Raw genomic sequence first — 22,020 nt, 5'->3', positions numbered from 1 at the left:
CTCTGCATCCAGACCTGGATTAAAATCCTGGTCCTGCCACTTACGTTTGAAAATTTGTTTCGTCTCTCCTAACCTCAACTTTCTCTTCTATAAAATGGGGATAACAGTACCTCTCTGTTGGAAGTGTTCAGTGAGGCTGACCATTCCCTTCCCAAACCTTTCTTCGTTGGCTTCCCATAATACCACTCTCCTGGGTTTTTTCTTGTATCATATGCTTCTTTTTTGTGGGCTCTTCTGCTTCTCCCTTTAAATACTTATTTTCTTTCTTTGGTTGCCTGTCGTCTTATTCCTAGCTTTCCATGGATGACTCCTTTCAAAACTATGGTTTTGATAATTCCTCAAATCTAAATTACTACTGAATCTTAAAAAAAATTTTTCTTTTTTTTGAGATGGGTTCTTGCTTTCTTTCCCAGGCTGGAGTGCAGGGGCATGATCATAGCTTTCTGCCACCTCAAATTCCTAGGCTCAAGTGATCCTCTTGCCTCAGTCTCCCAAATAGCTGAAACTACAGGTGCGCACAACCACGCCTGGCTAACTTTTTAATTTTTTGTAGACATGAGGTCTGAGCCATCTTGCCCAGGCTGGTCTCCAACTCCTGGGTTCAAGTGATCCTCTGGCTTTGGCCTCCCAAAGTGCTGGGATTACATGTGTGAGCCACCATATCTGGCCTACTCATGAATCTTTATCTTGAAACCAGGTTTCATTCCTGAAATCCAGCTATTCAGGTGTCTGATGGATATCATCATCGGGTATCTTAAACATCTAAAACTAGATTCCACAACCAACCCTCGACCCTAGTCCAATATTCCTTTACTCTCCCTGGTTATCTAAGCCCCGAAATGGGTATCCAATTATTAACCTGCCACATCCAATCAATCCCCAATTCCTGTTGATATTAGCTCCTAAATCTCTCATATTTCTCTCTCCCTCTTTTTTCACCAAGACTTTTCCAGTTTCAGAAAGTAACTAGACCATTTCATTCTAATATACTAGACTCCATGCTGATGTAGGAGTGTTCTCAATTGTTCAGGGTACGAATCCAAGTTTGCCACATACCACCAGCTGAATGACAAAGGCATCACTTCTGATACTTTTTGAGATACAAGAAATGGAGGGGGTCCTGCTCAGTTAGTGCTGCTTCAATGCCAAAACAGACCCTGTAATAAAATAACTCCAAACGGTTTGGTAGTAGGTCAGTTTTCTATCTTTAAACTTTCAGTGCAAAATGGGGACTGGCCCTCAGTAAGAAAACTGCTGGCTTATCATGCATCAGGGTTGCTGCAGAGGCCATGCCTGTACCAAGCAGGAACTTGGCCTTGAGGTTCCTCCAATTTCAAAATAGGCTTAGACACAGGTAAGGGAAGACTGTGATCATAGGTTCTTTTAGGTTTTTATTGTGATCTCGTTTCTATACCTGAATAACAATTTTCCCCAAAATAATAATGATATGTAATCTTTATTCTAAAAAGGACACATAGTGTATTCATAGCATCTGGTCAGTGGTTATCACTATCTTCAATAACAATTACTCATCTAAGAAACTCTTCCTTTTTTCTTTAAAATCGTTGGTGCTGATCCAGATAAGCCCTGGGCTGCTCCTCCTCATACTGATAGGATCTAGCTTCTAGACTGACCCCTCTCAAGAACAAAATACAGGGAGGGACTTGTTCTGGATTCCCTTTGGGCAAATGCAGCTGCAATACTCAGCAGGCTGGGCCTCAACTTACAGGGCTTTTTTTTTTTCTTTTAAATGTATACTTTTAAAGTTGGATTATTAATCTAATATTTGTGTTTGCCTTGGGGACTAATAAACCTCACAACCTGAGGATTACCTCAGTTAAACCAAGGCTTTGTCATCACAGGGCTACTCAGCAGAGGTCTGTCTCAGCTGTTCCTTGAACTAAGGAAGGAGTCAGTCAGCTAGGAGAGAAAAGTTTTGAAAGCAGACAGCAACATGTACCTTGCTGACTCAGCTACATACATAGAGCCTCAAGCCTTGCTGCCAGTTCTTAAAGGAACTGTGTTGTCTTTTCACTGTTCCTGGCTTATGGGGCAATAGAGGGTTTCCGACCTCAAATGCCAATACCAGGTAGGTAGAAGGACCTTAGGCTCAACTGCTGGCTCCTCGTAATCATAACACACACTGTATTCTGTGGTGGGTGCCACTATGCCTGTGTCATGTCACCTTTCCTAATCCAGCACATCCTCACCCAAGAAAACCCTATTTTGGGGTCATTCATTCTATTCTTATTTCTCTCTTATTTGTTCTGATGTTTCAGTTGGACTTGATTCCACCGCAGGCTCTGGCTCCAGAGGAAGAGATGGGGGCTTTGTGAACTGGGATGTTCCTCCAGCACCTAGTAACAAAATAAAAACTTGAATCCTCATGTTCCACAATTTCAGAAGAAATCATTCTTTTTTGCTGTTAAGAGTTCAAGAGGAAACCCCATATTTTCTGGAACCAATGGGACTGATCCATTAGCTATGAGGGAAGACTATAACTGAGAAATAAAGCAACAGTCAAGTTTGCCTTCAATGAGTCACTGAAAAATATTTAGTTACATGTCAAGTTCTGATAAAGCAGTAAAAATTAAACATTGCATAACAGGATATACTTAATAACATATTGGTAAAATTGGAAAGACCAGTGTATTGACCATCCAACTAAGTCTGTGAGTAGCTGTTACCTACTACATAGCTCGCCTTAAGGAAACAAGTGCCAATTTAGCCACCCTGTGTTTTTTTTTCCTCCCCTTGTGGCCAATACTACATTGGACATATGAGTCTGAAGAGAACCTCACTGAAAGCTATAATCTCTTTGCTGACACATGTGGCTTGTACCTGCCAGGTCTTCATGGAGCTCTGTATGATCCTACCTGAGGGGAGCGTCCTGTATGCAGCTGCTGAAGACATTGCCTGTCCTAGAGCTTGATTAGAGCCCAGAGGCTGCTGGAAACTGGCAGGTTTGCTGGTTGAAGTGATCTGGTGCTTTGATTTGGGATCTTTAACTGGTTTAGTCCAGACCAGTGCCTCCCCAACCTGGAGAGCAGCTCCCAACTTCTGAGCCATCTCCACCATCTTGTGTCCGTAAAGGAAGTAAAAGAATCAAAAGCGTGACTGTCAGAGACAAGCCAACCCACTTCTTTGGTCTTCCAGCTGAGGTTTTAGCTGAAATAGTGTCTGGTCGTACTAGCAGTTGAGGCAGGAAGTACTTATCAAACAGTAGAGAATATAGATTGCCTTTACTGGATGGCACGGTGGTTCACATAGGATCTCAAAACCCAACAATTCAAGCCTGGTGCATTACTGGGCCAAACAGTGCATTTCCTACAAGAATTGAAATAGGGCTGGGCACGTGGATCACGAGGTCAAGAGATTGAGACCATCCTGGCCAACATGGTGAAACCCTGTCTCTACTAAAAATACAAAAATTAGCTGGGCGTGGTGGCACGTGCCTGTAGTCCCAGCTACTTGGAAGGCTGAGGCAGGAGAATTCTTGAACCCAGGAGGTGGAGGTTGCAGTGAACTGAGATCGCGCCATTGCACTCCAGCCTGGGCAACAGAGCAAGATTCCATCTCAAAAAAAAAATGAAATAGAAGGAAGCTACAGACAGACACAGACCTCAACTTTGATGAGTTGAATTAGCAATAACAACTCAGTAAGCCTGAATTTCCTTTTATTATTCTAGGAAAGTTTTTCTCAGGCTGTTATTAATTGATGAACTCATGCTGCTTGGAACATCAAAGCCAGAACAGCCATGAACGTGTAATACCTTGGATTTGGATGATTTGGGCTTGATTTTTGAAAGTTTCCTGAGAGCTTACTTATGACTCTTGGGAGCTAATAAAAGACATACCTCAGAGTCAAATTCCAGAGAGCTATTGTCCTTGAGTAGGTTGACTTTCTTCTCCATCTCCTGATATTGGGCCAGGGCATTCTTCTTCTCGCCCTGATTGTACAGCAGCACAGCATAGTTCAGGTTTACTAAAGGGTTACACCTGTGGCAGACAGAGATTCTATGGAGCTGGAGCTCTGCAACAAATGGTCATTTAGAGATCCTTCTCATTACACAAAAACAAAACTGGTTAAGTAGAGATTTCTCCATTATGCAGCAAGGTAGGTACATACATGCTAAGCAGACCTGTGGAGAAGAATCAAGGAATTAATGGCCTAACAAGCAAAGCTGGTATTGGGACCAAATCTGGCATCTCAGCCCTCAACAGAGACTACCTAGGCCAGGGTTGAAAAAGGGATCTCTACCCTGCTGTCTAGAAGATGCCAGTGGAGTAAATCCTGGAAGAGTCAGGTTTTATCTTCAATTAAACAGCCCAGAGTCCCATCTGATATTCCAGCTAGCCCATAGCTATCAGCAACCCAGGCCCACTGCCAGTTCTGACATTCTCTAGCCTCCTGATTACTCAGTTTAGGACTGGAAACATTTTCTCAGAGTGTCAATTCCTGCTGAGCCACCACATACTTAGGAGATACATCCCTCCACACCGAGGTCTGCTGTGTACTAATGCCATAGAGGAACAGCTGGGCTGACTCAGGCAGCACCAATGCTATGGCACCACCTCATGGCTTTGGAGAGTCCAACACCCCCCCCCCCCGCCCCCAGTACCACTCTCAACAAAGCGCATACTTATCCAGGTGGACTGCTTCTGCGTAGGCTCTCTTGGCATTCTCTATATCTTCCAGATTGGTCAGAGCCACTGCAACAAAGAAAACACTGCAGATGGAGAGCTCAGCTTAGAAGACAAAAGGAATATTAAAGACTGCCCCCAAAGTAAACTTCACCCTCTCAGCTCATGGCACCAGAGTTTACTAAGTCAGTTTAGATACCTGGTGCTATCTTCACCAATCTCTTCCACAGTCAATCAGTTGCCAGGTTCTATGCATCCTTTTTTTGCAGTTTCTTTTCTGACACTGCCCTTGTTCAGACCCAAGTAGTTTCAGGCTTTCCATTTATTCCCCAGTGTCAAAGTCCCCACCTGCCTCCATTCTACTTTCCACAGCGCTGCCAGGTATCTCACTGACTTACAAATCTGACCACATTACCATCCTACTTAGGAATCCTCACTGGCTCCCCACATCTATAACCATGATCTTTACACTTTCATTTAGCAGTAAAACACTCCCCCCACTTTTTAAAATCAGTATTTCCTTGACACCTAATATATAAAACAAAAACAGCTGCTCTGGAAGCCCTGCCCATTCCACCTCCCTACCAGCTATGCACTCACTCCTACCAGGCACGTAAGAGATCTAGGAAGACAGCTGGACAAACATGGCCTCTAAGATAAAGTCCTTGCACTGTGTGCATGACCTCCATAATCTGACCCCAGAATATCTTTCCTGACTCATCTCCCATCATATTCTCTAACACTACCCCCCACTTAACAGCAAGGGACACTGCAGTTTCATGGCTGCATGCCTTTCTTCACAGTGGCTCCTCAGCCATTCTGTGCTATTCCATGCTAGCTTGTTTTTCAGGATCCAGTTTGAATGCCATCTCTACTTTGTAAAGTTAGCATCGCCGTTATGTCTTACATCATTGGCTGTTTACATTTCTATGTCCCATTAGAACCCAGCTATCTAAAAGAAACTATCAACACAGTAAAAAGACAACCCACAAAATGGCAGAAGCTATTTGCAAACCATGCAGGTATAATATCCAAGATCTATAAGGAACTTAAGCAAATTTACAAGAACACAAGCCCGTTAAAGTGGGCAAAGGACATAAACAGACACTGTTCAAAAGAAGACATACACGCAGCCAACAAGCATATGAAAAGCTCAGTATCACTGATTAGAGAAATGCAAATTGAAACCACAGTGAGATAACCATCTCACACCAGTCAAAATGGCTATTATTAAAAACTCAAAATATAACATCCTGGTGAGGCTGCAGAGAAAAGGTAATGCTTATACACTGTTGATGGGAGTGTAAATTAGTTCAACCATTGTGGAAAGCAATGTGGCAACTCCCCAAAGAGCTAAAAACAGAACTACCATTCGACCCAGCAATCCCATTACTGGGTATATGCCCAAAGGAATATAAATCGTTCTGCCATAAAGACACATGCATGTGTGTGTTCAATGCAGCACTATTCACAATAGCAAAGATGTGAAATCAACCTAAATGCCCATCAATGGTAGACTGGATAAACAAAATGTAAATGTATACCATGGAATACGACACAGCCATACAAAAGAACAAGATCATGTCCTTTGCAGCAACATAGATGGAGCTTGAGGCCACCATCCTTAGCAAATTAATGCAGGACAGAAAACCAAATCCTGCATGTTCTCACTATAAGTAAGAGCTAAATGATGAGAACACATGGAGACATAGAGGGAAACAGACACTGGAGCTTACTGGAGGAGGAGGAGGGCCAGAAAAAAATAACTATTGGGTACTAGGCTTAGTACCTGGGTGATGAAATAATCTGTACAACAAATCCCCATGACACACATGTGCCTGTGTAACAGGATGCACATGTACCCCTGAACCTAAAATAAAATTTTAAAAGAGAGGGATGGAGTCTCACTGTGTTGCCCAGGCTGGACTCCCAACTCCTGGGCTTAAGCAAACTGCCTGCTTTAGCCTCCCAAGTAACTAGCACTACAGGTATGTACCATCACACCCCACTTTAGCCTTTTTATTCTGATGTTTGACATCTGGGGCCTTACTGACCCTAGGGAGACTGTCCCTCCCAGGGTTAGTTAATTCCTAGATATAACCCCTACAAGAGTGCCTTCTGTATGCAGACCAACCAATCCAGTGTTCATACTCTTAACTGCCTTCTTTATTGGGCTCTGACACTGGGCCAATATTCCCTAGTTCTAGTCACCCAAGGGTCAGCTACCAGACACCTAGAGACAGCCCTATAGCCCAGAGCCCACTGAAATTATTCAAACTGGCCAATCCTCAACCTGGTTAACCTGCTTTCCTGGTCTTGCCCCAGGGAGGGCATTTCTACCCATGAAAACTACAATAAAGAATCGTGCCCACATTTACCCCTTGCTCCCTCTACCTCCTGATTGACCTGGTACTTCCCCATGTGGCCTTGCATGGTGTAGCATGCCCTCCTTCTCAGGAATTGTAACAGACTATCTTTCCAGTGGCAGATGTCTTCTGATCTGTTGCCCATACCATATCTGAATAATAATAAAACCTATTTTTTTTTAAGTTATCTTTGTATTCAGGCAACCCTCAAATAACCACAACTGCTTTTGCAAGCTTTCTCTTTTAAATAAGAACCCACAGTAATGAACAAAAAGCCACTGGAAGACGACTGCCAAATGAGGACATGGAAATCTGCTTTGGGTCTTACATTTAGTAAGTAAATGTATATGGAGAAAAAAATTCCTAGGAAGACTATTTAGTCAGTACTTTAAAATTAAAATGGTTGTGCATAATTTTTAAAGTGTTTGATTTATTTTTATGATCAATTTTAGTATTTGCATGGCATAAAATGGAGTTTCAGGAAGAGAATGGCATTCTATATAACATGCTCAGAAGAGATAAGGGTTTCAACATAAGGTAGCTTGACTTGGAAGTATCACCTAGGGGCCAATTATAGTAACAACAATATTGATAATAATAGACCAATTATATAACCACAGTAAAACCAACAGTTTTCAAAAATCAGTATTTCAACAAAACCAGTATTATTAATTGAGTGCTTAATCATGCAATCCTCACATCAGCCCTAGGTACATATAATAAGTAGTAGAGGCAGGACCCCACCTAAAACCCAAGCTCTTAACACTCGCTGTCTGGAACTTAGCTGGACTCAATATATACATAAATGAATTGTCAAGGCAAGAGGAAAAAATTGGTAAAAGGTGAACTAGGGATGATCTTTATTTAACCTGTTGGTCTCTGAGTGAAACTCCCCCAAGTTAGAAACAACCAAGTTCCTTTGTCATCTTTTTCTATTTCTTCAAGCTCCAGGACAGTAATCCAGATTCCTATAGGATCTCTAAGGGAATGGCTCCTATGAGACAGCCACTGATCTTCTATGATTCTAATCCATTTTTCCCTCATTACAGATGGCAGAGAGTTTTCCACATAAATGTTTCTTACCTGCCAAGAGCATGTAGAGCTCCCCCATCTTTGGCTGGAAGTTGATGGCCGCACTGAGAAAATGAAAAGCTGATGCATACTGCTGCATGGTCAAATGGACAAGGCCCAAATTATACAGAATCTTCCAATCAAAGGGTGCCAAGTAGTTGGCTCGTTTCAGGCAGCTGATGGCCTATGAGAGAGAAGGGGCACTCAATGAGAGGGGCAAGCTAAACAGACCCAATAACCCCATGTAGGAATGCAAACAAAGAAGATGAGGGGACACTCACCGCCACATATTTCTTCTTGCCAAAGAAACACATTCCAATGTTATTCCAGAGTGGAGGACTTTCTGGAACAGCACAAGCCACAACTCTGTATTTGGTGAGGGCGACATCAAAGTCCCCATGGGTCTGCATCATGCTGCCTGCTGCCAAGATGGCCTGAAAACATGGCACACAGAAAGTCATTCAGTGATTCCCAAAAGGCTGTAGCAGTGAGGCAGCCTTCCTGAGTCTATACTCAGCAGGCCCATCAGCATAGATGGGACTGGAAAATTTCTTCCAGGGACATAAATATATCCAAGCTATTGGGACAAATGTTCCTGAGGAATGTCCTTGCACCCTACACTGTGGCTCTCTGGCATAGCACAAAAAAAAAAAAAAAAAAAAAAAAGATAAAATGTTACTTGCTTTACCCATCTGTTTCCTACTTCTAGCCAGGAAAGTCAGTATTTCAGAATGAATACCAGAGCCCTTTAAGTAAAAACTTCCTTTAATCTGTTCTCTGCAGCCCCTATTTGGTACACCAAGTGTTCTAGATACCTGAAATACCTGTACGTGGCTACTTAAGGTAAATTTCTTTCTACCATAGAACAGAGGGTGAGTCAGCTTAGGCTTCATCAGCCCAGCCCTTTCATTTCTCTAAGGAAAGGTATCAAAGGTGGGAGCTGACAGGCTAATGTTACTTCCTAAATCAGAATTCAGTTTATATCCTTTAATAAACAGCTTGTCTTGCTGCATCTCCTCAATGATATTCATCCATGTGATGCTATTCCTTCTCATTCCCAAAGTCACATCTAGAAAAAAGTTGTAATATCAAATCATTAGGACTCTTGAAGTCATTTCAACATAATTATTATTTCTTTTTAGAGACAGGGTCTCACTCTGTCACCCAGGCTGGAGTACAGTGGTGCCATCATAGCCCACTGTAGCCTCAAACTCCTGGGCTCAAGTGATCCTCCCTCTTCCACCTTCCGAGTGGCTAGGACTACAGGTGTGTGCCACCATGCCTGGATAATAATTTTTTTTTGTAGAAATGGGGGTCTCACTATGTTGCCCAGCCTGGTCTTGAACTCCTGGCCTCAAGTGATCCTCCTGCCTCAGCATTCCAAAGTGCTGGGATTACAGGCATAAGCCACCATGCCCAGCAGATTTATTTATTTATTTATTTAATTTATTTATTTATTTATTTAGAGACGGAGTCTCGCTCTGTCGCCCAGGCTGGAGTGCAGTGGCGCGCGATCTCGGCTCACTGCAAGCTCCGCCTCCCGGGTTCACGCCATTCTCCTGCCTCGGCCTCTCGAGGAGCTGGGACTACAGGCCCCCGCCACCACGCCTGGCTAAATTTTTTGTATTTTTAGTAGAGACGGGGTTTCACTGTGTTAGCCAGGATGATCTCCATCTCCTGACCTCGTGATCCGCCCGCCTCGGCCTCCCAAAGTGCTGGGATTACACGCGTGAGCTACCACGCCCGGCCGCAGGTTTACTTTTGACAATAGTTGTGGAGGCATTGCTAATTTCCTAAGTAACACATAAGCTTTACTAGCACTATGATCTGCCTTCTGCAGGGGTTACACGTCTATTATAACAAATGTGCACTTTTAGAAGATAAGTAGAGCATACTTGACAATATTTTCAAATAAGAAAAGCCACCTTTTATTTATATTTTTTCTATTTCTCAGGTATCCAAATTTAAGAAGCTATTCCTTTGCTTTCCAGGGTCAGATCACCTCTAGGAGCAGTGGGACCATCTATATGAAGGCCAGAGCCTTCACAGTCTGTAATACCTTGTAGTTGGTAGGGTCATAAGTCAGTGCATTGCCAAGATGTTCAAATGCCTTCTGGTAAATGCCGAGCTTGGAAAAAAAGCAAACAAAGACAATTTACATCAGCAAGGAGATGGCAGTTAAAAGAGTCTGGCCAGACCGGGCGTGGTGGCTGACGCCTATAATCCCAGCACTTTGGGAGGCTAAGGTGGGTGGATCACCTGAGGTCAGGAGTTCAAGACCAGCCTGACCAACATGGAGAAACCCCATCTCTACTAAAAATACAAAATTACCCAGGCATGGTGGCACATGCCTGTAATCCCAGCTAGGCTGAGGCAGGAGAATCACCTGAACCCAGGAGGCAGAGGCTGCGGTGAGCTGAGATCACGCCATTGCACTCCAGCCTAGGCAAAAAGAGTGAAACTCCGTCTCAAAAAAAAAAAAAAAAAAAAGGTCTGGCAACCTCACCCAGAAATGCTCTGGCTTTTTTGAGTTCTTTTGACAAAAAAAAAAAAAAAAAAAAAAAAAAGCAGCTACAGTTACCAGATAATAAAGAAAGAAAACTAAAAATCCCCACAGTCATGGTTTTCCTTCTATTTTTGTTAATTTTTCCCCTGATAAGGTCAAAGTATCTATTTGATAAGAACCATCTCTGCCACACTAGTACTGTTCCACGTTAATGCCTCTTGGCAGGAAATGAGCTGGGTATCCTCATCTCCCGTGGAGCCAACCTCCCAAGTCAAAGCCCAGGAAGACCCAGGGTTAAGCTCCTGATTCCTTTTAAAGAAAAATGAAATAGACACAAAGGCCACCATAGAGGTAGGGCTGGAGGCAGAATCAGCTGAACAAGGAACTTGGCAAATGTGTTTATTGGGGAAGGGGGAAAAGCCCCTTGGATACCTGGGCCCTGGGTCCTCAGCCAGAGAATCAATGGAGCTAAAAGAATCCCATTCACATTCAGGAAAGTGGAGGGGACAGGAAACTTCTTATTCTAGATAAAAGTATACTTTGCCTTCTCTCTTTCCAGTAAGACTCTGGCTGGGAAGAAAGATCAAAAGAAATGGCTTTGCCCCAAAGCCCTAAGTGCTCACTTGTATCTGTTTCTCTCCTCACAACAAAATAACAGCCTCCAAGACCAGAGTTATTTCTCATATATGCTCTTTCCTGGATAGCATAAGAATTTTTTTTTTTTTTCTGAGACAGGATCTGGCTCTGTCACCCACGATGGAGTGCAGTGACTCAATCTCAGCTCACTGCAACCTCTGCCTTCCGAGTTCAAGCAATCTTCCCATCGCAGCCTCCCAAGTAGCTGGGACTACAGACGTATGCCACCATGCCTGGCTAATTTTTGTATTTTTTGTAGAGACAGGGTCTCACTATGTTGCCCAGGCTGGTCTCCAACTCCTGAGCTCAAGTGATCCACCAGCCTCAGCCTCCCAAAGTGCTGGGATTACAGGCATGAGACCACACCCAGCCTAGATAAGAATTATAATTGCACTAGGCTAAAATAGAAATTGCTTCCAATTTAAATGCAGAAAATTAATTCCTTTAGCAAAGAGTATCAAGTAGAGTGTAGTTCATGAACTTTATATGACCTTTAGTAAAATAAATATCAGAATGCAGGAAAACCACCATACACACAAACCCAAAACCATTTCTAACATCAGTGCAAGAATGAGTACAGAGTTTTCATTACCTGTAAGTAGAGTAATCCTAAAGTTGTAAGAAGCTCTGTATTTTCTGGTGAGAACCTGCAACATAGAGATGCTCAGAGGGAAACAAGATGTAGATGAGAAACATGGAGATAAATGCACCGTAATATGCCCTCGTGCAATACTTGACAGACCCCACTGAGCCTCTTCCTCCCCGTGGAAATACCTGAAGCCAATTTGGGAATTGCTATCAAAAGTAGGTCATCTCAACCTTGGTGATAAGGAGAACTGCTCAGCAAGAAAAATGGGGCTTAGAATTCAGATTCCTTTCTTAGGGTAAAAGTCCTAAGAAAGAACCTATAGAATGTTTTGCATGACTGTCTTGGTCACACTGATAAAATTAAAGAACAATGCTTTATAAACCAAGTCAGTCTAGAACACACACAGTTTCACCAGTCCTCTCTTGTGCGATTTTTTTCTATTCTCATTGTGCTCACATCCCAGGCAGCATAATTTTCTATGTAATTTAGGATCCCAAGGCCCCTAATGCTGTTCTCTCCACTTAAACAAAGAGCTATAACAAGTGGCCAAACTAAACAAAAGAAGGAAGATACATACCAATCCTAGGAAAGAAGGTGCTACTGACCTTTGGGAGTAAACACTGATGTAAGTAAAATACTCACATCAGGGATTGCCTGCTCAATCCCTCACCAATATTTGTCTTTGTCACAAAACCAAGGCAACACTGAGTTGAGATGATCTGACTATAGGATCATCAGACAGTTTCAACAGTAAAACACCAAAGGGCTATGAACAATGTCTTCTGCTTCTAAGGAATGATATAGGGCACTGGTTACCTACAGGAAGACCTGAACCAGAAGATCCAAGGCCCCAGCCAGGGGAGGCCTGAGCTGACCAAAGAGAGCTTTCTCAATTCAACTGGGAATCTGCTTTTCACTTTCTGCCATAATAAACATCCATTTTGATCACTTCCCTCCCCAAAGCCAGGTAACTTCTGTAATTCTAGCATTATCGGCTTCCCCACTACAACATGACTACTCTCTTCAAAGCCGTAGGTCATGAATAATGGTCTCTGTCTTCTCAGTAAGGCTTCAGATTTTAGCTGTCCACATTTCTCCCTTGGGAAATTTAGTGACCCAAGTCCTTGATCAGTTACTGGAAGAACGTTCCCCTTGGGATTTATGTATGCTATTCTCAAAGAGCTAACCTCTAGAAGGCAGGGGTCAGGGATCAGGGCTACTACCTAGCACCACAGAGGCACTTAACATGTTACATGGCTCCTTACTACTTGCCCATATATACAGCCTCTTGATGACAAAAATCTCTTCTGCAGCTTAACAAACCAAGTGATTTTTCTGTTTTAGACACAAAATATGGTCAAAGAAAATTCAGAAAGCAGTGCTGTGACTGATATAACCAGAAAATTTACTACCATGGTAGAAGAAAAAGATGATTAACAAATTAATAGAAATCTAAGTTTAGTTCAGAATCTAATTATTAGGAATAATAAGCCTTGAAACACAGACCAGACATTCTATTAAGGGACCAAACAAATGAGACAAAGCATTTTGCTACAGCTATCCCATTTAAAAGAAATAACACAAGGCCAGGCGCAGTGGTTCACGCCTGCAATCCCAGCACTATGGGAGACCAAGGCAGGCAGATCACTTGAGGCCAGGAGTTCAAGACCAGCCTGACCAACATGGTGAAACCCTGTCTCTGCTAAAAATACAAAAATTAGCCAGGCGTGGTGACGTGCTCGTGCAGGTCCAGCTACTCAGGAGGCTGAGGCATGAGAATCGCTTGAACCCAGGAGGCAGAGGTTGCGGTGAGCCGAGATCATGCCACTGCACTCAAGCCTGGGCAACAGAGCGAGACTGCCAAAAGAAAGGAAAGGAAAGGAAAAAGGAAAGGAAAGGAAAAAGGAAAGGAAAGGAAAGGAAAAAGGAAAGGAAAGGAAAGGAAAGGAAAAAGGAAAGGAAAGGAAAGGAAAGGAAAGGAAAAAGGAAAGGAAAGGAAAGGAAAGGAACGGAAAGGAATGGAACGGAACGGAACGGAAAGGAACGGAACGGAAAAAGGAAAGGAAAAAGGAACGGAAAAAGGAAAGGAAAAAGGAAAGGAACGGAACGGAATGGAAAGGAAAGGAAAGGAAAAGAAAGAAAGAAAAAGAAAAAGAAAGAAAGAAAGAAAGAGAAAGAAAAGAAAGAAAAAGAGAGGGGAATGGGAGGGAGGGGAAGGAAGGAAAGAAAAGAAAGAGAAAAAGGAAGGGAGGGAGGGAGGGGAAGGGGGAAGGGAGATAGGGAGATGGGGAAAGGGGGAAGGGAGATGGGGAAAGGGGGAAGGGGAAAGGAGGAAGGGGGAAGGGGAAAGGAGGAAGGGGGAAGAGGGAAGGGAAAACGGGGAAGGGGAAGGGGGAAGGGAAAACGGGGAAGGGGAAGGGGGAAGGGCGAAGGGGAAGGGAAAAGGGCGAAGGGGAAGGGAAAAGGGCGAAGGGGAAGGGAAAAGGGCGAAGGGGAAGGGAAAAGGGCGAAGGGGAAGGGAAAAGGGCGAAGGGGAAGGGAAAAGGGCGAAGGGGAAGGGAAAAGGGCGAAGGGGAAGGGGAAGGGGGAAGGGGAAGGGGAAGGGGGAAGGGGGAAAAAAGATACTGGTCTCATGCTAATAAGGCTAAATGTTTTGTTTCGGTTTTTTTTTTTTTTTTTTTAACTGAATCAGGAGATTTCTGTCCCTAATAATATCTCTGAAAACAGAAGATCTGTTATTAACATATGATACCAAAATGGCAGACTGTCAGCCAACTCTTAAATCTGTTATTTCCTTCTTCTTGAGTGCATGTCTGCCCACTTCCCTTGTAACTATCATGTAGTTTTGAACCATGGAATGTAAACAGGAACGATGTGTGCAATTTCTGGGTCATTTAAAACTTATTACCAAGGCCAGGTGCAGTGGCTCACACCTGTAATCCCAGCACTCTGGAAGGCTGAGGCAGGAGGATCGCTTGAGCCCAGAAGTTTAAGACCAGCCTGGGCAACATAGCAAGACCCTATCAACACAAAAAGTTTTTTTTAAATTAGCTGGGCATGGTGGCACATGCCTGTAGTCCCAACTACTTGGGAGGCTGAGGTAGGAAGATCGCTTGAGCCCAAGAGGTTGAGGCTGCAGTGAGCTGCGTTCTCCACTGCACTCCAGCCTGAGTGACGGAGTAAGATCATGTCTCTCTCTCTCTCTCTCTCTCTCTCTATATATATATATATATATATATATTGCCAGATGCTTATTCCATGCTTAGCTTCCCCAACCATCTCCTTCCACCACAGCCTGGATGTGGATGTTACATTCAGCATCAACCATGCAGGTAAAGACAACAGCCTAAGGAATGGTGAGTTAATAAGGAAGAAACCTGGATCCTTGGCTGACCTTGTAGAATAGAGCTGCCCAGCTAACCTAAAGCAGCAGTCATCCTTATAGGTAAGAAAGAAACACAGTCTACCTTATTGAAGCCATTGGGAGCTCTTAAACTTCAGCTTAAACTTTAACTCATACAGTAAGTAATTAATCAAACATATTCACTCTTTTAGGCTTGGGAGTTCACATATCCACTCAATTTTTTTAGTTTCTCATTGTTTTAAAGGAAACAGATACACTTACTCTACTGCTTTCTTGTAGATTTCAATGGCCTTGTCCAAGTCTCCCTCCAGCAAGTGGATCTTCCCCAGCATTATATAAGTCAGATCGTGCCTATTAAGATTCAGGGCATTGTGCAACTGGTCTTGTGCCTGACAAGTTTGACAAAGTAAAGAAAACCAAATCACTACCACTGAACAAACTATACCTTTATATGGCTAATGTAAAGACACTTTCTGCTGTATTGACATAGGAACATCACATTTCGGCAAACAGCCCCCACTACCCAAACACCAAAACATACCAAAACTGTCCTTGTTGAAAAGACAGCTGGCAACTGGGATATCTGCTTCTGGAGCCACTTGGAAGAATTTATACAAGACGATTAATCTTTCTGAATGTTTGCTGCCTGATATTCACACCTATGACTCATACTTCATAAGTCAAAAGGGCCATCATAGTACAGTATAGAGTACTACACTAAACTAAATCCCAGCTGTAACACTGACCAAGTGCACAACCTTCCCTATGGTGGGCCCAGATTTCCCCACCAATGTGATGATAAATGAATAAATAGATTGTCCTCATTTATTCACCCAACTGCTTGCTGTTCTAGATGCTAAGTATATTTGAGTTAATAAAACCAACTCCTTGCTCTGGAGGAGCTTACCTTCTCCTGGTAAACAAAAGGGCTTTGTTTAGTCATTCACAGATTCAACAAGTATTTATATAAATGCCAGGTATTGTATTTGCCTAGCCTGTTAGCTGTACAGTAAAATCTAAATATATTTCTTCTCAGCACAGATCCAACCAAAGACTAATCCTTCTTCTCCCCTGACTCAGAATAATCCTGTGAATAGAAATGTGCCTGTTTGAAATTGTCTCTGAAGAGAAAAATCTCCTAACCAAGTATATAAAACTATAGATCCATCTACAAAACCTAAGGGGCCCACTAAATGTATTTTATGTACATGTATTGTTATCTCAGGAGAAAAGTTACTTTTACACCCCAACTGCTAATGTGCATATTTTTTTTCACACCAGTGTGGGATACTAGTTACACCAGTCTGCAAATTGACACAAACTAAACATTGTCAAATGGGTACTAACCAATTCAGATTCTCAGTCCTGGTGGCATTGGAGAAAGGAGAATAAAACTTTACAATCACTAACTGTGAGCTCTATGAAGGAAACTACCCAACGCTCTCATCACTAAGTTTTAGAGCTCTCAGTAATTTTGTCTACTCCTCAATTATGATATATACTTTTTCTTACCTGAGTATCAAATTTGAGGTAAGCTCAACTTGTCTTCTCTGATATAGGAGTCTATAGCTTAATCACAGTGAAATATAAATTCTCATCATGGAAAATAACTATAAAATTAAAACTGAAAACTCAGAAATCAGATCCACTTAAAATTTAAAATTTATTTTCAATGACCCTAAAAACTAAGTTGCTGTCAGGGCATGGAGATAGCTCACATGGTCATGATCACACCTTTAAGACTTAAGGGTCCACTTTTTGATATTTATGTTTTATTAAGCATCTGTTTCTAAACTGGGAAATTTAACTGGAGGTAGAGAAAAAAAAGAAAGGAGAAAAACTGCCATTCCCTCATATTTCTAGAACTTTCCATGTTCTTATTACAAGCAGAAAACAACAGATGAATAATGGCAAGTGAGAATTAAAACAGAAAAAAATGTATAAAGGTACTTTCAATTTTCAGTTCCAAAAACCTCTGCAAGCACTAGGAATGATACCAAATGAGCAATATAACAACTTCTGCAACAAGTGCACCCTCAGTGATATCTATCACCACTTCTATAAATTACCTTGTTGAACTGCTTCAGGTATATGTAGCAAACTCCTAGGTTATGGCTGATCTCCTAGGCTCATAAAAAAAGGAAAACAACTCAGGTGTAATTCCACAGTAAGTATTAGAGTGAAACAATAGACATCTAGAGATTGTTATTGCTCAGCAAGGTTTAAACTTTAAACCATGCATTACAGTCAGCTTTTTATTAGAGTTCATACTCAAATATATTTGTTAAAAATGAGTTCCTCAATATAAAAAAATACAGATTATAAGAAATAAAAGCAGAATAAACAGGTGATCTTCCTGGATCTATGGGGAACCCTGGGGCACATACCCAGCCCATCCCCATACCTTTTTACTTTAAGAGTTGCCCATCACCCATACCCTTTGCTCCTTCTTCTCAGGAGAGACTACCCACAGCCCCTGCTGAGAGGGCTGCTAGCCACACATTTCCACCCTTAAGGCAACACAGCTGATAGTGACACCTGACTCAATTGAAGTCCTCTCCCTAGGAATCTGGAACTGGAAGAGAGCTAGATAGTTACAAGTACTAAATTTACTAGGTGATGTGGACTTGAGGACTGACAGTGCCACCTGGAGTCTGCTGTGATGGAATACATGTAATTGGAGCCATCTGCAGAAGTCTAGAGCTGACATGGGAAAACTATGGTCCATGGGACAAATCCATTCCCTGCCCTTTTTTATAAGTACAGATTCATTGGAACACAGACACAACTATTGTTTTTGTATGGCTCTTTTGCATTAGAACGGCAGAGTTAAGTCGTTGCAACAGAGTCTGTATGAAGCTATACAAATTAAAATATTTATTAACTGGCCCTTTACAAAAAAAGTTTGCCAAACTTTGATCTACAGAAAGAAAAGATGAAGCAGAAAAGGCAGAGTAGGTACCTTGGATGCTGAAGCGTTCCAGTTCTGCTTCACTAAAAGACCAACCTGCATCTCTTGATACTGTTTTATGGACTCTCAAAATCCTTTATAATAAACCTCCCTTTATTTAAGGTAGCTTTGGAAAAGGAGAAAGCAAGGGTAAGGAAAATGCTCTTGGGAAACATAGTAAGAACTACCCTATTAGTAGCAGAGATGTGTCCCTGTCTGAGGAAACATGGACCCCCAGGCTCAGAGCTAACAACTGATTTAATGTTTTCCAAGTCTCCTAAAATAAAAACAACAAAACAGCAACCATTGGTTGAGCACCTACTAACATCAGGCTTTATGCCAGATGTTTTCATATATGTTACTTTAATTTTCAGCAAACCTGCAACATAGTTATAATCTTTCCAATTTTACAGATAAGGAAATTGAAGCTCAGAGAGGTTGAGTAGATTACCTAACTTAAGACAGACAGTATTGGGATTTTTTTTTCTTTTTTAGTTGTATATCCTAGGGAGAATTTCAATCGTACATAAGTGCAGACAGAATCATGTACTCATCATCCTGTCCCAACAACCATCCAATCCACACCCCATCTACTCCCACAACTTTTGTAAGCAAATAACAGCCCAACGTTTTATCCACAAATGTTTCCATATGTATTTCTAAAAGATAAGGCCTTTTTTTTTAAACCTACCCACATCGTCATACTCAAAAAAAAGCAGTGACTGCTTGATATTAGATATTCAATTATGTTAAAATTTCCAATTATCTCACAAATGCCTCACATTTAAAATTTTTTTTATTCAATCACAAATCATGTCCATATTATAGAACATTGGGATTTGAACTCAGGCCTGCTTCCAAAACTTGTGTACTTCCAACTTTGTCATGCTATAAGAATGCATGCATGGAGACAGACAAGACAGAAATAAAGCCTTTCTTGTCCTTTAAATGTCCTGCTCTGCAGTAGGAACTGTCAAGGTAAGTAGGTAAACAGATGTCCTGAAGGCTAACCTCTGACCTTTTAAAATCTTTGATATAGATAGTTGAGAAGGCAGCAATATATCTTTAACAAACTAACTGCAAAAGAAATGTGGAAAGGGCAATAGAACACATCAGACTCAAATCCTATCTTTCAGGAGGTAAAGGAATCCAGCAGACATCCTGCAAAGGCAGTTGTACAGTGGAAAAGATCACAGTCTTAAGACGAGGAATCTTAGATCATCCTAGATCACAGGTCTGAATTCCAGTTCTGGCTCAGCAACTACCTGACTGTAGCAACTTCCTACCCTTCAGCAAGACATTCCATCTTCCAAAGCCTTAGCTTCCTCACTTGTCAATGGGGGAAATTCTCCCTACTTAACAGAACTGTTCCAAAAGTCAAATAAGATAATGGCAGGAGTAATTACTATTCCCCTGTTGCAGCAAGACTATGGAATACCCTGATGAGTCCAAGAAAATAGGGCTACAAGGCTACAAGCAGGGTCTTGCTCTGCTTTCCATGCTGAAGTGCAGTGACACAATCACAGTTCACTGCATCACTGCAGCCTCAACCTCCCAGGCTAACGTGATCCTCCTACCTCAGCCTCTAGAACAGCTAGGACTACAGGTGCACGAAACCACTAATTTTTATTTTTTTTTCTAGAGACTGGGTCTCTATGTTGCCCAGGCTGGTCTCAGACTCCTGGGCTCAAGTGATCCTCCCCACTCAGCATCCTTTTAAAGTGCTGGTATTACAGGTATGAGCCACCATGCTCCAGCTACTATAAGGTTTTCTACAGGTACTTATGAAATATGTAGGGTAGAGAAGGGCTGTTAATAAAAGTAAAATTAAAAATCATTAAAATATTCTAAAAAGAAAATTAAAATGCCATGAAGGGGAAAATTTTAAAGAAAAATTTTAAAGTTAAAAAAAAAAAGGTGGTGGCTCACACCTGTAATCTCAGCATTTTGGGAGGCCAAGGTGGGTGGATCACGACGTCAGGAGTTCAAGACCAGCCCGACCAACATGGTGAAACCCCATCTCTACTAAAAATACAAAAATTAGCTGGGCATGGTGGCAGGTGCCTGTAAATCCCAGCTACTCAGGAGGCTGAGGGAGGAGAATCGCTTGAACCCGGGAGGCAGAGGTTGCAGTGAGCCAAGATTGAGCCACTGCACTCTAGCCTAGGTGACAGAATGAGACTCTGTCTCAAAAAAAAAAAAAAAAAAAAAAAAGAATAGCTGTTTTGTGAATGACCACATCTACTAGTAACAATGGGATGGTTATCCCAAGTGAGTCAGTAATACCAAATGAGCTCTTTCAACCAACTGGATAGATTAAGAAATACGTTCCATTCCTCCTGTGACCCTGAGCGCTCCTGCTTTCCTCTTCCCTGTCTCCCTCTATGGGTTCTCTTCTTCTGCTCAGTCCTTCAAAAATTGCTTTTTGATGGCTCACACCTGTAATCCCAGCACTCTGGGAAGCTAAAGCAGGAGGATCACTTGAGGACAGGAGCTTGAGACCAGCCTGGGCAACATGAGACCTCATTTCCACAAAATAAATTTAGCCAGGCATGGTGGCACGCACCTGTAGCCCCAGCTACTCAGGAGGCAGAGGCAGGAGGATCACTTGAGCCCAGGAGTTGGAGGTTATGTAAGCTATGATCACCCCACTATACTCCAGCCTAGGTAACCTTGTCTCTTAAAAAAAAAAAAAAAAAAAAGTTTAGAAAGTAAAAAACTGCTAGCATCCAGGGATGTTCCAGGGATTACTGGTGGGCTCTGGCTCCTCCCTGGCCTGTATGGTGACCATCTGTGGTGCTGGCCACCCCCATGGTCCTGGCCCCCATAGAGAGTGCAGGGCTTCCTCCCTGCATTAAAGCAGTAACTTTTCCTGTGCTGTCTCAAACAAACAAAAAAAAAGTAAAAAACTCTTTTTTTCCAGGGTCCCATCCTCAGCTCATTGCAGGGTAATGTCAACCAATCTAATGGTTTCAATTACCACCTTTATGTTGTTGACTCCAGAATTTACATCTCTACTCCAAAACACTTGAGTTTCAGATTTCTATATCCAACCATACTGGACACATCTCAATTTAGATATCCCCTCAGAACCTAAAACTTACCATATCCAAAATCCTCTGAAAGACAGGATTTAACTCTGATTTCTTACCATCACCTTCTTCCAAAACTAGCTCTTCTTCCTTCATTTCCTATTCTAGTTGAGTATCTTATAATCCAACAGTCCGTCTTTGCATCTCCAGGGCATAGATCAGTGCTTGGCATATAGCAGACATACTCATTTTTTGAAAAACCGACTGAATGAAAAGTACATGAATTTTTCTTCATCTGTAGCTTCACTCTGGCTGTTAGCTATAACATACTCCATGGCATAAAGACTCAACTCAATCTTCCAACGTACAGAAGAAAAGCGACTGACAAATTAAACACACTTCAAAAATAATAGTGCCCTGTAAAAACTGCAAAGGAAATCCATGCTAATTCTCTGTACCAATAAATCTAGTCCTTCACTCACAGATATGAATGTCTCTCTGAGAATCACCAAATACTTGAAAAATACCAACAGCATAAAATAGAAGAACCAAAATGCAGAGAGGAAGAAAAAGATAATTCTGAGAAGCAGAAAAGAACTTCAAGAATCAGTCTTTGAAGACAAGACAAGATTTTTGGAAATTAAAAATACAATAAAAGGAAATAAAATAAAAAATATTGGATGGATAGGGTATATAACAGAATACAAATAGCTAAAAACAAAAATGATGATATGGAAGATAAGACTGAATACATGTCCTGAACATATAATAAAAGGACAAGGAGGGTCACGCATGGTGGCTCACACCTATAATCCCAGCACTTTCGGAGGCCAAGGCGGGTGAATCACCTGAGGTCAGGAGT

At 42.0% G+C, this 22,020-nt stretch overlaps 1 protein-coding gene across 6 annotated transcripts in view; it reads right to left on the bottom strand.

Moving 5' to 3' along the window:
* Positions 1–1,376: 1,376 nt before the first annotated feature.
* The window catches only part of BBS4 (Bardet-Biedl syndrome 4), a 51,871-nt gene continuing 31,227 nt past the window's right edge, over positions 1,377–22,020 (bottom strand). For 3 of the 6 annotated variants that reach the window (XM_054451548.2, XM_054451547.2, XM_054451552.2), the window contains 10 exons: positions 17,246–17,299; positions 15,438–15,565; positions 11,816–11,870; positions 10,141–10,209; positions 8,363–8,515; positions 8,094–8,265; positions 4,644–4,713; positions 3,858–3,999; positions 2,877–3,078; positions 1,377–2,357 (listed from right to left, as the gene is read on the bottom strand). In XM_054451548.2, the coding sequence (XP_054307523.1) occupies positions 2,248–2,357; positions 2,877–3,078; positions 3,858–3,999; positions 4,644–4,713; positions 8,094–8,265; positions 8,363–8,515; positions 10,141–10,209; positions 11,816–11,870; positions 15,438–15,565; positions 17,246–17,299 (1,155 nt within the window). In that variant the 3' untranslated portion in view covers positions 1,377–2,247. Of the gene's footprint in view, positions 2,358–2,876; positions 3,079–3,857; positions 4,000–4,643; positions 4,714–8,093; positions 8,266–8,362; positions 8,516–10,140; positions 10,210–11,815; positions 11,871–15,437; positions 15,566–17,245; positions 17,300–18,138; positions 18,308–22,020 lie in introns of those variants that run through there. The other 3 variants (XM_054451550.2, XM_054451549.2, XM_063652731.1) reach the window with 2 other exon arrangements.

The sequence above is a fragment of the Pongo pygmaeus genome, chromosome 16, assembly GCF_028885625.2.
Source record: "Pongo pygmaeus isolate AG05252 chromosome 16, NHGRI_mPonPyg2-v2.0_pri, whole genome shotgun sequence".
NCBI classification, from domain to species: domain Eukaryota; kingdom Metazoa; phylum Chordata; class Mammalia; order Primates; family Hominidae; genus Pongo; species Pongo pygmaeus.
This window is presented reverse-complemented; position numbering and strand designations above follow the sequence as displayed.